Source organism: Triturus cristatus, chromosome 1_1 (assembly GCF_964204655.1).
Source record: "Triturus cristatus chromosome 1_1, aTriCri1.1, whole genome shotgun sequence".
NCBI classification, from domain to species: Eukaryota; Metazoa; Chordata; class Amphibia; order Caudata; family Salamandridae; genus Triturus; species Triturus cristatus.
The window spans coordinates 560,378,478-560,393,314 of NC_140579.1; the positions used below are offsets into that span (position 1 = coordinate 560,378,478).

Below are 14,837 nucleotides of genomic sequence, written 5' to 3' on the forward strand. Positions count from 1 at the left end.
CCCTGCCTCTCCACCTCAGGCAATCCCCGTCACTGACCCGATTCAGGATGGATCAAAAGACCTGGCTCTTCGACTGAACCCCAGTGCTCAGACAGATCATCAGACCCCCGCCCCAGCGCCTTGAGACCCTGAGAGTAGCCGTGCTTTACATACCCCTGATTGATTGATTGATTGATTGACCTCCGCACGTAGGTTAGTGAATATCATTTCTTTGTATCTTGAGTAGTACTATTGTAGTACTACTCAACATACTACAAAATTTTATTTGTAAATTGGCCCCTCAGTGTCTATGGGGTATCTGAAAACCCCCCTGTAGATCATTAGTTTGCGATGGATGGCTAGAAAGTCTCAAGACGCCTGTCCCATTCTCGATATATGTTAAAATCCTCTATTGCGCAGCACACAACCATATGTCTGGTCTGTATTAGGTGCATTCAAAGATTTTAGCCTTTGTTTTAAAAAACGTGTGTGGCAAATATGTGTTATTAAGTCCCTGATTACAAGTTTTAGAAGAGCCAAAGTTTCTGGGTGGAATTTGAACAGTTTAAAAGGCCTAGAAATATCAGGTCCACAAATTCTGGACCTGGAGAATTCTAGACCTTCAGACACCATACCCTTTTAAATACGGCATGCGCAGTGATAGCAATACAGCTAAACCCTCACCAAACACATGCACGGTCTGAGCAGACTGAACTCCTCCTGGACAGGATGAAGCCTGCTATTATCCGGCAACAACCCTCAACACCTCCCCTCCGGATTCCAACAATCTACTCCTTACTGGTCTTCCTGCAGAAAGCTTACATCTGCTCTGAGCAGGTTGAAAAGGTCAGTGATGTATGCCCCAGAATCAAGAAACACACTAGAGAAAGGGATTCAGTACTTTCAGGTCTATATGGTTATTCCTCATTCCAGGGAGAACATTTGTAATCACCTGATTGTTGGTGCGAGGATCAGAGACGTTTTGAGGCATGGGCAAAGAGGGTTCTGGCTCAGGGCCCCAACCTTTCAGGGGGCCCCCCTGAAAGAGCCAGCTCTGTTCTGCAGAGTCTTGCCCTTATGATCTTTAATAATTCTTAAACAGATTGTTTTAAAGACCGTTTTCCTTTCATTTATTTTTAATATGATTGGTGTGTGATTTTCTATTGCAGATATTTCACAGAGAAATGTTGTTTTAATGTTTCATGCAGCATCCACAAAAAAAGTTTCTTTAAGATCGAAACAGTAGCACACATATTAGAAATGGGAGGGTGTCATAGAGATTATTTGCAGTAATTTTAGTGAGCTGCTGCTGTGTTGCAATATTGAAAACCCACGTCACTATCTCTGAATATTAGATGAAAACACATTTCGAATTTGGACCAGTGTACCTGTGCACTGTCAGTGACCTGGCCAAAGAGGGCTGAAATTGGATCATACATTCAAATCTATTCTGAAAAGGGGCCCCCAAAATAAGTTTATCCCAGGGCCCCCAATATCCTTAAAGGAATCAGAGTTTCAGGTCGTCCAGTATCTCTGCACCAAAAATTGGCACACTCATAATCAGGGCCATAGTTTGAAATTATTTTGTTTGCATTTACATCTTGTTTTCTTAGTCAGTTTATAATTTCATGTTTTAGATTATGTATTTGTTTGACAGCATCATATTAGATTAATTTAAATCACAGTTTCCAATCAATGGTGCACAGACTGGGGACGGAATTTCAGCAGGACCTTTGTTCTTTCAGCGATGGGTGACAAAAGGGTATGGCTGGGACTGGCTGCTAAAGTATGGAAAATTACCTCCCCCATGCTCCTGTTCTCCATCGCCACCTGGTGAAAACAAACATCATTGCACTGTTAAGGCAGATTTAGGTACAGGCAAATGCACCATAGTATGGTAAAATTTATTTTTAACAGTCCTCAGTCCAAAAACTAATTGACAGAATGACTGGATGTCTAAAAAGTAAGTTTTCATACCATACAATGTAGTTAGGAAATGCTTGAAGACAATACATAATAGACCCTTAAAACTCCAACAAAAGTGATTAGAACTGGGAGATGTCTAGAAAAGGATGACCGAAGTGGTATACTAGAAAACATTTTCAAAAATGTACAATGAATTTGATGCACCAACATAGTATATATATGGTATTTTTTCTATTTCCATTCTATGGTTAGCAGTTTTGGCGGTTCACTACATGCTATTTAAACTCTATGATCTTTGTACATGTCATGTGATCAAGACCGGGTTCCCCGGTCGAAACGCGTCATGCTGCTGTTTTGAAGAATAAAAGCACTTTATTTTGCAGTCACGGAGTGGTCTGTTCCTGCTGTTGCATTATTTGCATTTTGAAGGACTTTGGAAATCAATTAAATTTCGGCGGATTGGCTGTTTCCGCTCTATACGGACCCTCTCCTCTGAACAGCGGCTGGTTATTTGCAGTCAACATCGTCTTTTCGATTCTTGAGTGATCCGGAAGGATTTTCTTTAACCAGCCCCCCGCATTCAGGAAGGAAGGAGGTATTGGCAGTTGCAGTGCGGCGTCACCGGAAGGTCTGAACCGGAGGATTGCGAGGTTTCCGAGGACGCCTACGACCCTTCATTTTTTCGATCGAGGTGAGCCGGTGCTGCTTCAGCTGCCTCGCTTATTCCACGGACACTAGCGGGTGAGGAGATTGTGACTTTTAACATTTGAGGAGCCGCTGGTTGGTACTTATCAACATTGCTCCTGATACTTAGTGCATACGTTTTTTCCTTCTTAATCTGTCGTTATGGCAACAGCGGCAGACGTGCTCAAAGATCGAGAACTAGTGGCAGACGCCCTGTTTCTGAATTTACCTGATGTCAATATTGTTAATAAGGGCGGCAATGCTGTAACTGAAAAGAATGATTTAACATCTAAATTAAAAAGACTTGAAAAGCTGCTTCGCACAGAGTTAACCAAATGGTGGGAAAAGAAATCCCTGGAGAAATACAAGGAAGCTGGGAGGGTGCCACGAGGGCTAAGGGTTCTCATTGCTCCTTCTTTTGAGAACCCTAACCCCCTTATGCTTAAGGAATGGGCCTCTAACAACCTAGAAGCATCAATGAATATGGTTTGCATTCTCATCAAATATGCTGAAATCGATAGGTCTGATATTGTTCATCAAATTGACGCTTTAAATGCAGAATTAGATGCCAGTGATCAGCAGGATTTAATAATCAAGACAAGAGAGGAGATCAAGAAACGTCTTGAGAAACATGAACAAACAATCAAAACGCGTAAAGTTTTTAAATTTGCACGCAATAAAGCGGATTACGAAAATGGTCTTTACTTTCTCAAAAAAGTTTGAATCGGTGAAACGTCAGGCGTTGACTAATAAAGCACCTATTATTCAACCCCAACAGACCGATATTCCAGCAACATCTGACACTGACCTAAGTTCATTGATTAGTAGTATTGAATCCGATGATGATAGTCTAGGTGCGGAGTGCCAACCGGCATTAAGTGGCTTTACCCCCTCTGAAGAATTGGGGTTTATTATAGAGGACAGACGGCATACCCTAAGGCCGAGCGGACCACCACAGATGAAAGACAGCGTAAGCGGAACAAGAGTCGCAAACAGAGGAAGAGGCAGAGGCGGCGCAATGAGGAAAATGAGAGGGAGAGGGAATCCCCAAGCAAACTAATTAAGACTGCAACCACTGAAGAACCTAATACTGTCATTAATTTGACTGATTTGGATTTAAATACTGCTGAAACTCAACTTCTATCTTTGGGTCTGTCTTATTGTCCTAAAAACAATTTCAAATATATACAATCTCGTATTTATGTATTTAAGTTCATACGTAAACTGAAATTGATGAAATACTTCAAGTTGAATAAAATCAACAATGTTGCTACTAATATTATTGCTGATTCCCAACCTAGCAAAAATATTCTTGTCTCTGATGTTCCCACTTTGAATACCTTACATTTGCTCTCTAACATTGGTGAGAATATCCCTCTTAGTACTCAGGAAGAACTGAATTCAATGGGTATACAGAGTAGTATTGCGGGGAATAGTCCTTTCTGTCCCCGTTCTACTTTTGTCCCCATGAGGCCCAGGGACGCTATTGATGTATTTAGCGACCGTATGATTGATGACCTCAAACAACTTAACCGTTCCATCACTTTAAACCGTAAACGGCGGAGCTATACTGAAATACAATATTCCAAACTTATTCGGAAGATTAATGACCATGGTGACGTTGTTGTCAATAAAGCAGATAAAGGGGACAATGTGGTCTTATGGCCACGGGATGTGTATATCACTGAAGCAGAAAGACAGCTCAATGACTCCCATGGTTATAGAAAGGCCTCCTTTTCAGAGCTTAACCGAGTTAAAGAACAGGTTCACAGAAATTTATCTGAATGGAGAGGACAGGGTTTAATCAATAAAAAGGAGTATTTATTTTTGAAAAAAGATCACCCTATTACTCCTACCCTTTATCTCTTACCAAAAATCCATAAAGGTGTGTCTCCTATACCAGGGCGTCCTATTATTTCTGCACAGAATGGGTTACTTGAACCCATTTCTAAATATGTGGATTTTTTCCTACAGAGCTATATGGAGTCCCTCCCTACCTACATCAAAGATACTGGCCATTTTCTATCTAAACTGAATAATGTCCATTGGAATTCGAACTATTATTTCATTGTTATGGACATCTGCTCCCTTTACACTTCCATCAACCACCAGGATGGAGTGCGTGCTATTCAATATTATCTGTCGGATAGGAATATCAATCATCATGAGCATAGTAAGATGTTAGTCAAAATGATTGAGATATGCCTGTGTAACAACTATTTCCTCTTTAATAACGAGGTTTTTCAGCAGTTGCGGGGCGTGGCTATGGGGGCATGCTTCTCCACCAGTTACGCATGTTTACATGTGGGCTGGTGGGAGGAGCATGTCCTTGGCCACGCCAACGTGGCTCAAGAAAATGGCATTGTTCACATGTGGCGTTTCATAGATGACGTGTTTATCATTTGGCACGGATCTAGAGAAACTGCGGACCGTTTTGTGGCTGACATCAATATTAATGACCTCAACTTAGAATTCACTGCTACTATTAGCAAAGAGAGAGTAGAATTCTTAGATGTTGAAATCTATGTTGTCAATAATGAAATCCAAACCAGACTACATAGAAAAAGCACGGCAGGTAACTCAATTCTTCATGCTTCGAGCTCCCACCCTCAACATCTTATCAGAAGTATCCCATATGGGGATTTTTTAAGAATTCACAGAATCTGTAGCAATGAATTTGATCGTAAAAAATGTCTTGATGAATTTTTTCAGAGATTTTTGGCTCATGGTTACAAAAGAGAAGTTCTTCATAATGCTATGAAAAAATTGAGAACTACTATGAATGAATCTTCTCAGATTCCCAATACCGATGTTATGAATCGAGTTGATACTAGACCGTGTAGTAATGAAGACATGACTATACGACTTATTACCACCTATAGTTGTCATGAGAAAAGAATCAGAAATATTCTTAAGTCTAATTGGTCTATTTTGAAAACCGGCATTACTCTTGCTCCGCTAATCACTGAAATTCCTGGTATAACCTTTAGAAGGGCTCCCTCTAGGCGAGATGTTTTAGTTAAAGCTAGTCCTGAATCTATCAAATCCACTAATTGGCTTTCCAACCGGAAAGGTTTTTTTAAGTGTAGCTCGTGCAGGGCGTGTAAATTTGGTGTTAATACTTGTGAATATAGCGATGCTTTTAGTCAAGATGTTAATAAGATCGATGGTTTTTTTACCTGCAAAACAGATTATGCAGTTTATGTGCTCCAATGCACTTGCCATCTTCGCTATATAGGGAGCACCAAACTTCAAGTCTTTAATCGTATCCTGCAACACCTCAGAGCTATTGTCAATTCTGATTCAAGCTATCCAGTGGCGCGTCATTTTAAATTAGTTCACCAAAATAACTTGAAAGATCTTAGTTATTTTGTTATTGACGCGGTCCTATCTTCTAAGAAAGGTGGTGATAGAGAGAAAAAACTCAGACAGTTGGAAAGCCATTATATTTTACTTCTGGATACCAAGATTCCTAATGGATTAAATACTGGGGAAGACCTCCATAATTTCTTATAACATGAAATAAATTGGTCTTCCCTCATTCAATATCTCTAACTTTCAGAGCCCTTTAAAAATGATGATGATTCTGAGACGTTTTTGCTACTGTGTTTCCCTGTATACTATATTTTATATCGGATTTTAGATCTTTTTTTCATTAAGCTGTGTTTTTATCCTAATCTTTTTATACTCTTCTCTTTGTCGTTTTTAGCTGGTTTTATCTCTCGATTTTACCGGTTTTATTCTCGATACTGATGGGGTGTTTGGAATTGGGCTTTAATTCAGCTGGTGATTAATGGATATGGAATCAGGATATCCCATTATTCCTTTTACCTGTTTGAATGCAGCATTGCCTGTATGTGTAGGTTTTTATCCAGATTGTAGTTAATTATAGATTTTTCATGACATGATTTAACTTGTGATGTTTTTCATGAATTTATTTATATATTTATATATTCATGACTCTATTTATTTCAGTTCTGGAATCTGCTCTATGGACAAACCTTTAACTATTTGTTATCTTTTTGGCCACTGATTGTCTTGTCCTTGTTACTGTTGTCATTTTTTGACATCTACTTTATCAGATTGTTTTCCTTACATTATTTTTGCCTACAGGTTTTTTGCCTATAATCGATTATGATTTAATATTCGTTTATTGAATTAATATTTTTTATGCGCATGTATTAATTATGTGTTGAGCTGCTGAACCGAATTAGTTATACTGGTCGGATCTGTTTGCTTTGTAATCCTTTCTTTACTGATATTTTATGGGCACTTGCCCATTATATCTTTAATTCCCCCTTTTTTATTCAGTGTGTATTGTAGCGTGATATTTTGATATATATTTTATATGTATTTTATTATCCGCCGACACTGTTTATAGGGGTTTACTATTTTAAAACAACCCTATAGCTTGTTGTTTTATTTTTAGAATGCCTGGATAAGAATTTTCTTGTTAAACATTTCAGACCTGTAGCGATTTATCGCGAATAGTATTTTTTCTATTTCCATTCTATGGTTAGCAGTTTTGGCGGTTCACTAAATGCTATTTAAACTCTATGATCTTTGTACATGTCATGTGATCAAGACCGAAACGCGTCATGCTGCTGTTTTGAAGAATAAAAGCACTTTATTTTGCAGTCACGGAGTGGTCTGTTCCTACTGTTGCATTATTTGCATTTTGAAGGACTTTGGAAATCATATCTATATACTTTCTGTCTAAGCGCTCCAGTATTTTTTATCAACACAATATTATGCTACTTGACATGATCAACATATGTTTAACCAACAACTTCTTTATTTTCAACAAAGAGGTGTTTCAACAACTACGCGGGGTGGCGATGGGGGCATGTTTTTCCCCCAGCTACGCGTGTCTCCACGTAGGCTGGTGGGAGGAGCATGTCCTCAGAACCACTCACAAAGAGATGTTTGACACACATGTCATTAGATGGTGGCGCTTTATAGATGATGTGTTTGTTATCTGGAGGGGCAGTAAAGAAACAGCTCAAGAATTTGTTAAAAATATAAACGTCAACAATCTAAACTTGAATTTCACGGCAGATATTAATGAGAAGTTAACACAGTTTTTAGATGTGGAGATTTACATCAGTGACAATTCCATTCACACTAAACTACACAGAAAAAGCACAGCGGGCAATGCCATACTGCATGCTACGAGCTCTCACCCCTATCATTTGATCAAAAGCATCCCATATGGGGAATTCTTGAGGATCAAACGCATATGCAACACAGATGAGGACCTCAAGATTTGTCAATTAGGTGCATTTGAGAGATTTATCGATCGAGGATACAAAGAAAAGGAACTTCTGAAAGCCATGGACAAAGCCAACACTCGTAGCGACAGTGTAGAAAAGAGTGTAGAAAAGAGTGAAGTAGTAGGTCTCAAAACAACAAAACTGAATCTGAAAACAACATTAGATTAATCACAGCATATAGTCAACAAGACAAACAAATCAAAAAGATCATTTACAAAAATTGGCCCATTGTAAAAACAGACTTTACTATGTCTCAATTGGTGCCTGAATTGCCTAACATTACTTTCAGACGAGCACCTTCCATGAGAGACGCATTAGTAAGATCGAGTCCAGAAGTTATAAAAACTAGTAACTGGTTAAGCAACAAAAAAGGTTTTTACAAATGCAGCTCATGTAGAGCTTGCAAATTTGGGGTCAACACTTATGAAGTCACAGGAATCCTATAAGAATCTCCAAAATGCTTACATGCCGCACTGAGTTTGCAGTTTATGTCCTACAATGTACCTGCAAACTCAGATATGTGGGATGTACCAAACTCCAAGTTTTTAAACGGATCCTACAACGTCTGAGAGCAATAGTCAACTCAGACCCCAGTTACCCGGTAGCTCGACATTTTAAACATGTTCATAATAACAACCTAAATGACCTCAGCTACTTTGTCATAGACATGATACCCAAATCCATCAGAGGGGGTAACAGGGAGAAAAAATTGCGGCGTTTAGAGTCATATTACATCTTGGCTCTAGATTCCAAGATGCCAAATGGTCTGAACAATGGAGAAGAAATGCACCATTTTTTGTAATGTTTTATATTTTATCTATATGGGACAAACATCTATCTTTATCACCTTCTCATATCTGCCAATATGTCTTTATCTTTGATACTACTTTTTATGCCATTACAATTTGTTATTTATCAGGCTTTTGTTGAAATTTTAGATGTGTTTTTATCGAGAGTTTTTACTGGTTCCCCGGTTTTACTCAAGATTTTAACGATCTATTAATGAAATAATCGCCGATGATAGCATTGGGTACTGGTTTTATATGTAATATAAGTCGTCTACATTTGTGCATGTTTACCGTTTGCAATCTCATCCAAACTCTGGCAACTACAGATATAACCCTCTGATATGTTACATCAGCACTGGCACATAATACGAGGTTAATCCATTATTGAGCAGTACACACCACAACCTCACATGAGGTTGACGTATTGTGGGTAGTATTGGTCTCATTATGTACCTCACATCTATTGTTGCCAACATGAGAGTCATAAAACACCAAACACATGCACAAACAATGAGCTTAGCTTCTCTACAATGATTTAATTTCATATGATTTTAATATGGATATTTTATCAACTGTTTTTAACAACTATCGGTGACTGAATTTAATCTGACAAGTTTTTTAGCACTTGCACTTTCACTCTGTTTACATATTTAATTATTGATATATTTATTGTAAACTGCCATTTTTGCACATTTGCCCAAATACAAATACTTATATGTGTAATTTTAACAATATGATAATCAATATTGTGTTAATATGTTTACATTTGATATTCTAGCAAACAACGGCATTTTGTGTCTGTTTTCACTGTTTTCTCACCGGTATATAAGCTTTGATTGGCCGCATGCATGTCATGTGATCGAGACAGTGGTACACTGTCGAAACGCGTAATGCTGCTATGCCAGAATTGCTGATAACCTGAGCAATAAACTGCACTGAACTTCAGAACACGCTGTGGTCCGTACCTTTTTTCCTGGGACTCTCAGACTAAGACGGGACGGTGATACTTCATATATATATATATATATATATATATATATATATATATATATATATATGTATGTATTCAAAATCCAAGTTGCTCCTTCTGATTTGCTCGGACCCAAGGGAGTTGGCGCACACACCGGCGGAGCACGCCGGAAATCAAGTGTTCAACAAACAGTTCAATGTCGTGCGCTCTCAATACCAAAGAATCCACGGAATAGCGGTGAAAGAGTGTTTATTCACAACGCGATTCAACTTCAAAAAGTCTTGATCACGTGAATAATGGTGCTCGTGTATAGGTTGATTAAGTACACATGGGTTATGAACATAAACAAGGGACCAGTACTCGTCACCAACAGGTAACAATGGCAGACATGTTGGACTGGTCTCACACTTCACTTCAGTGTAATACATGACATGAAAGTAGTATAATCAGGATGGTAACAATTACGAAAAACAAGATACATTGGTCAAATGCCAAAACAATAATGATCCATCAATTCGGCACAAATGAAAATTAAGCACAGCAAAGTTCGTCATCGTGCAATGTGTCAGGACTTGCAAGTGGGATAAATGTGATTTAAGCCACCCAAAGGAGTAAACCGGGCAGTCCTGGACGCATGTGTTAACCAAAGAAAATTATCAAAGAAAATTATCGGTGTGGAATGTTCGGGCAAGTGCCCCTAGAACACATGAGGCCTCACAAATGCAAGGAAGAGAAGAAAGAGGTCCAGATACAAAGTATGTGTTCCCCAAGTGGGGCTGACCGTGTAACACGACAGGTGGTGGTCCAAAGTTCTCAAACGCCCATGCTCGCTGTGCTAGTGGTGATGAAAACAGTGGGGGAAAAGGGTAGGATGCCCGTGCAAGGTGAGTGCTGGTGAAAGGGCCCCTTCCTTTCCTCCTGAAAATAAATAAACAAAATGTGCAAATTGTTAAACATGGTCCAATACCTGAGGTACATGCAAGTATGCACCTACAAGTATCAGAGATTCTAGTACTTGTTCTTACAGGGAAGAAGAGAAAAGAAGAGAGAATAACGGAGATGACATCAGCAATCGGAAAATCAAGGAGAGACAAAAAAAGGAATAAATCTTATCATTAATCACAGCATCACGGAACAACTCAATGCAGTGTTATAGTTCAACTATTCTCTAAGATGTATGGCCAATTGCTCATCCTGGTTGAGACCCCCATGATCCTTAGTCTGGAAATCTATAATGTATTTCGATTCCCTTTGTCTCAGCCTCAACACACTGTCACCTCCGCTCGGGTTACTCATGATTTGTTCCAAAATAAAATATCTGAGTAGGGTGGGATCTGAAAAATGATAGTCTCTGTAGTGTCGTGCAACAGGGTATTTCTCATCAACATGTGTGATGGCCCTACTGTGTTCAAGAACCCTCTTTTTGTCTTGAAGTGTGGTACTGCCTATGTACCACTTTTTACATGGGCATTCGATGACATAGATGGCAAACTTGGTACTGCATGTGAGAAACTGTTCTATTCTCTTCTCCACCCCATTATAGGAGATCGTTTTGATGAACGTACTTTGTTTACACGCCTTACAGTGACCACAGGGAAAAAATCCCTGAAGGCCATGTGCATGCCTCTCGGGATATGTGGTCACATCGCTGTGCACCAACATGTCCCTGATGTTCCTCCCTTTTCTGTATGTAATACTAGGTCGGTTGGGAATGCTAGTACCAATGACATTGTCATTCTTGAGAATGTTCCAGTTCTTGACTAAGATGTGTTTGATGTTGTTCGAGTTAGTATTGAAAGTCATAATGATGCGTGTGGTATCATCATCCTCCTTAGTGGCCTGTGTGGGTTTATCCAACAATGTGGAAGACCTGGGGATACCCTTAGCCCTGTCCTTGGCTCTGTTGAGTACCCATTTGGGGTATCCCCTGTCCTTGAAACGCTCGAACATCTCCTGACTAACAAGTGAATACGCTTCCTCTGAGTTGCAATTCCTCTTAGCTCTCATCAACTCGCCAAAGGGAATGCTCCATTTTAGAGTCTCCGGATGACTATTGAGTGCATGGAGAATACTGTTGCCTGCAGTGGCCTTGCGGAAAAGTGTGGTGCGTATCTGGTTGTCAATGATGTCAATCTTGACATCCAGATATTCTGCCCCTGTGTTGCTGACATGCCCCGTGAGAACTATATTGTTGGGGTTGATGTTGAGACATTCAATAAATTCCAGTGCTTTATCCCTGCTACCTTTCCATATAATGAAAAGATTGTCAATGTACCACATCCATGTGGTAACATGTTCAGCGTAATGTGCATACTCAGGTTTCGCTAATGTTGTCTCCTCCCAGTACCCCATGAAAAGATTCGCGAAGCTTGGGGCAAAACATGAACCCATCACGGTACCTGTCGTTTGCCTGTACAGAGCCCCATCGAATAGAAAAATGTTGTTGGAGAGACAAAACTCAATCATCTCCAACAGCATCTTGCTGTGGTCCCTGAGTCTAAGAGGTCTTTTGTTCAGGAAATGTTCGCAAGCCTCCAAACCCCTGTTTGTGATCTATGATGGTATACAGTGATTGGACATCAAGGGTGACAAGGAAAGACTCCTCATTCCATTCAATGTCTTGAATTTTTGTGAGAAAATCCTTGGTATCCTTTACATAACTGGGTAATGTCATGACATAGTCCCTCAGAAAGTGGTCCACATATTTGGAAACGTGTTCAGTCACACTCTCTCTAGATGACACAATGGGACGCCCTGGGGGATCAGTCGGGTTTTTGTGCAGTTTGGGGAGAAGATAAAGTACAGGGAGTACTGGATGGTCATTCTTCAGATATCCGTACTCCTCCCATTCCAAGATCCCCTTATCTTTCCATACTATGAGCTTGTCCCATAGAACAATGATACTCTGATTGTATGTTTCTGTGGAAACAGAGATGTAGTTCTTGGCGTCCCCCAATTGTTTATGTGCTTCAGCTACATATTTGTCCCTGTTTAGGATGACATTACCACCTTTGTCTGCAGGACGTACCACCACGTTAGTGTAATTGGCGAGGTCCTGGAGGGCCCGCCTTTGGTCATAAGACAGATTGTTAAACTTAAAGTTATTTGTCTTCGTTCTGAAAGTGCACAAAGCTTTAGAGACACAATCATGAAACGTATCGATATTGTCATGTGGAAGAGAAGGGAGAAAAGTGGACTTAGGTTTGAAATCAGAAAGGGCACAGTCGTCAGTGAAAACCCCAAACTTGTCCAGGATCTGGGTGTTGCTAATAAGACCACTGTTACTACTGCGTGAGTTGGTAGAGTTATTGGTGAGCCCACCAATTTCCCCTGTTCCCTCTTGTTCCAATTCAATCATGGTGATCAGGGTGTCCATGTCACCTGTGGTGATCTCATTCTGTCGTGTGCGTGTAGGAGATTTCAACCTAGTGTTGCTGTTCAATCTTTTGAGAGCATGCCATTTTTTTAATTTTAACTTCCTAATGAACTTGAATAGATCTATCCTGGCCTCTGTGTAATCAAAGGTCCTAGAGGGACAGAAGGACAGACCAAGGCATGATGTCCTCTTTTCCAGGTCCGTCATCATTCTATTGGACAAGTTAATGATGGTTCTATTTACCGTTTCCATATCCATCAGCGCATCCTTCTGGAGCGGGTTCTGTAGTTTCCCATGCCGCCCCTTGCTCTGCCTCTTCTTCCATCGCTGTTGAATTCTCTTCCTTCTATTTCTGCGCTTCCTCGTCCGCTGCCTCGTCCTCGTCCCCTCCATCCTGGTGTCTTCGTTGCCGGAGCCTCCTTTGTTGTCCGCCTGCTCCGGCGCAGGTGACGGTACTCCTCTAAAAAATTCACTTGTCGACTTGTTGTCTCAAGGCTGGTTGTATCTTCAGCTGAAACATCGGATTCAGTCTCACTTGCTGTGGACGGTGATGGTGTGTGTTCTGTCTCCACTTCTTCTCTCACTGTCATTGATTTTTCTTTGTTTTCGTAGAGATAATCGTATTTACGACTAAAGGTGAGAATTCTCCCACTCTCATAGTCATTCTAATCTCTGTTCATTTTCCTCTCCTTGCGTGCTTTAATCTCCTCTTCGTGTCTTTTAAGGCGCTCTTTCATGCACTGTAGAGATTTCTCTACTGTCTCCTTATCTGTCAATACTTTGAGTGCTTCCATTATTTCTTGTATCTGCTTAAGAATGGTCTCTCTGTCGCTCCATGCATATTTCACCAGGATTTCGAGCATTCTCCTAGAACTTAAGGCTGAATTTTCGAACCATTCTGTTAGCATTGCTGGATTGGGTGTCTCATATGTGGGTGTTATAAAAATTCTCAAGCCCCTGGGCACCATCTCTTGATCAATATAATTTTTTAAAGAGATGGCTTCCCACCACTTGCAAATTTCCGCTTTTCTAAGTTTCTCGAGCTTCGCCATCTTATCTTCAGTTGACAACATCAATGTCGTTCCTGACTTGATTGTAAGTAAGTTTTTAGGTTTTCGAGTAAAAATTGCCAGAGCAGCTGCCCTGCGTTCTTCCTCTTCTTCCATGAGCACTACACTCAAGTTTCGTATCCACTTGCCTTGGTCTGTCCTTCTGTCCCTCTAGGACCTTTGATTACACAGAGGCCAGGATAGATCTATTCAAGTTCATTAGGAAGTTAAAATTAAAAAGTTAAAATTAAAAAATGGCATGCTCTCATAAGATTGAACAGCAACACCAGGTTGAAATCTCCTACATGCACACGACAGAATGAGATCACCACAGGTGACATGGACACCCTGATCAACATGATTGAATTGGAACAAGAGGGAACAGGGGAAATTGGTGGGCTCACCAATAACTCTACCAACTCACGCAGTAGTAATAGTGGGTCTTATTAGCAACACCCAGATCCTGGACAAGTTTGGGGTTGTCACTAACGACTGTGCCCTTTCTGATTTCAAACCTAAGTCCACTTTTCTCCCTTCTCTTCCACATGACAATATCGATATGTTTTATGATTGTGTCTCTAAAGCTTTGTGCACTTTCAGAACGAAGAAAAATAACTTTAAGTTTAACAATCTGTCTTATGACTAAAGGTGGGCCCTCCAGGACCTCGCCAATGACACTAACGTGGTGGTACGTCCTGCAGACAAAGGTGGTAATGTTGTCATCCTAAACAGGGACAAATATGTAGCTGAAGCACATAAACAATTGCGAGACGCCAAGAACTACATCTCTGT

The 14,837-nt window shown here is 40.2% G+C and overlaps 1 protein-coding gene across 6 annotated transcripts in view; it reads right to left on the reverse strand.

The window, feature by feature from the left end:
* The window catches only part of TNNT2 (troponin T2, cardiac type), a 306,241-nt gene that overhangs the window by 105,762 nt on the left and 185,642 nt on the right, over positions 1-14,837 (reverse strand). For all 6 annotated transcript variants that reach the window (XM_085599695.1, XM_085599694.1, XM_085599693.1 and 3 more), the window contains exon 6: positions 1,780-1,809. In XM_085599695.1, the coding sequence (XP_085455821.1) occupies positions 1,780-1,809 (30 nt within the window). The remainder of the gene's footprint in view (positions 1-1,779; positions 1,810-14,837) is intronic.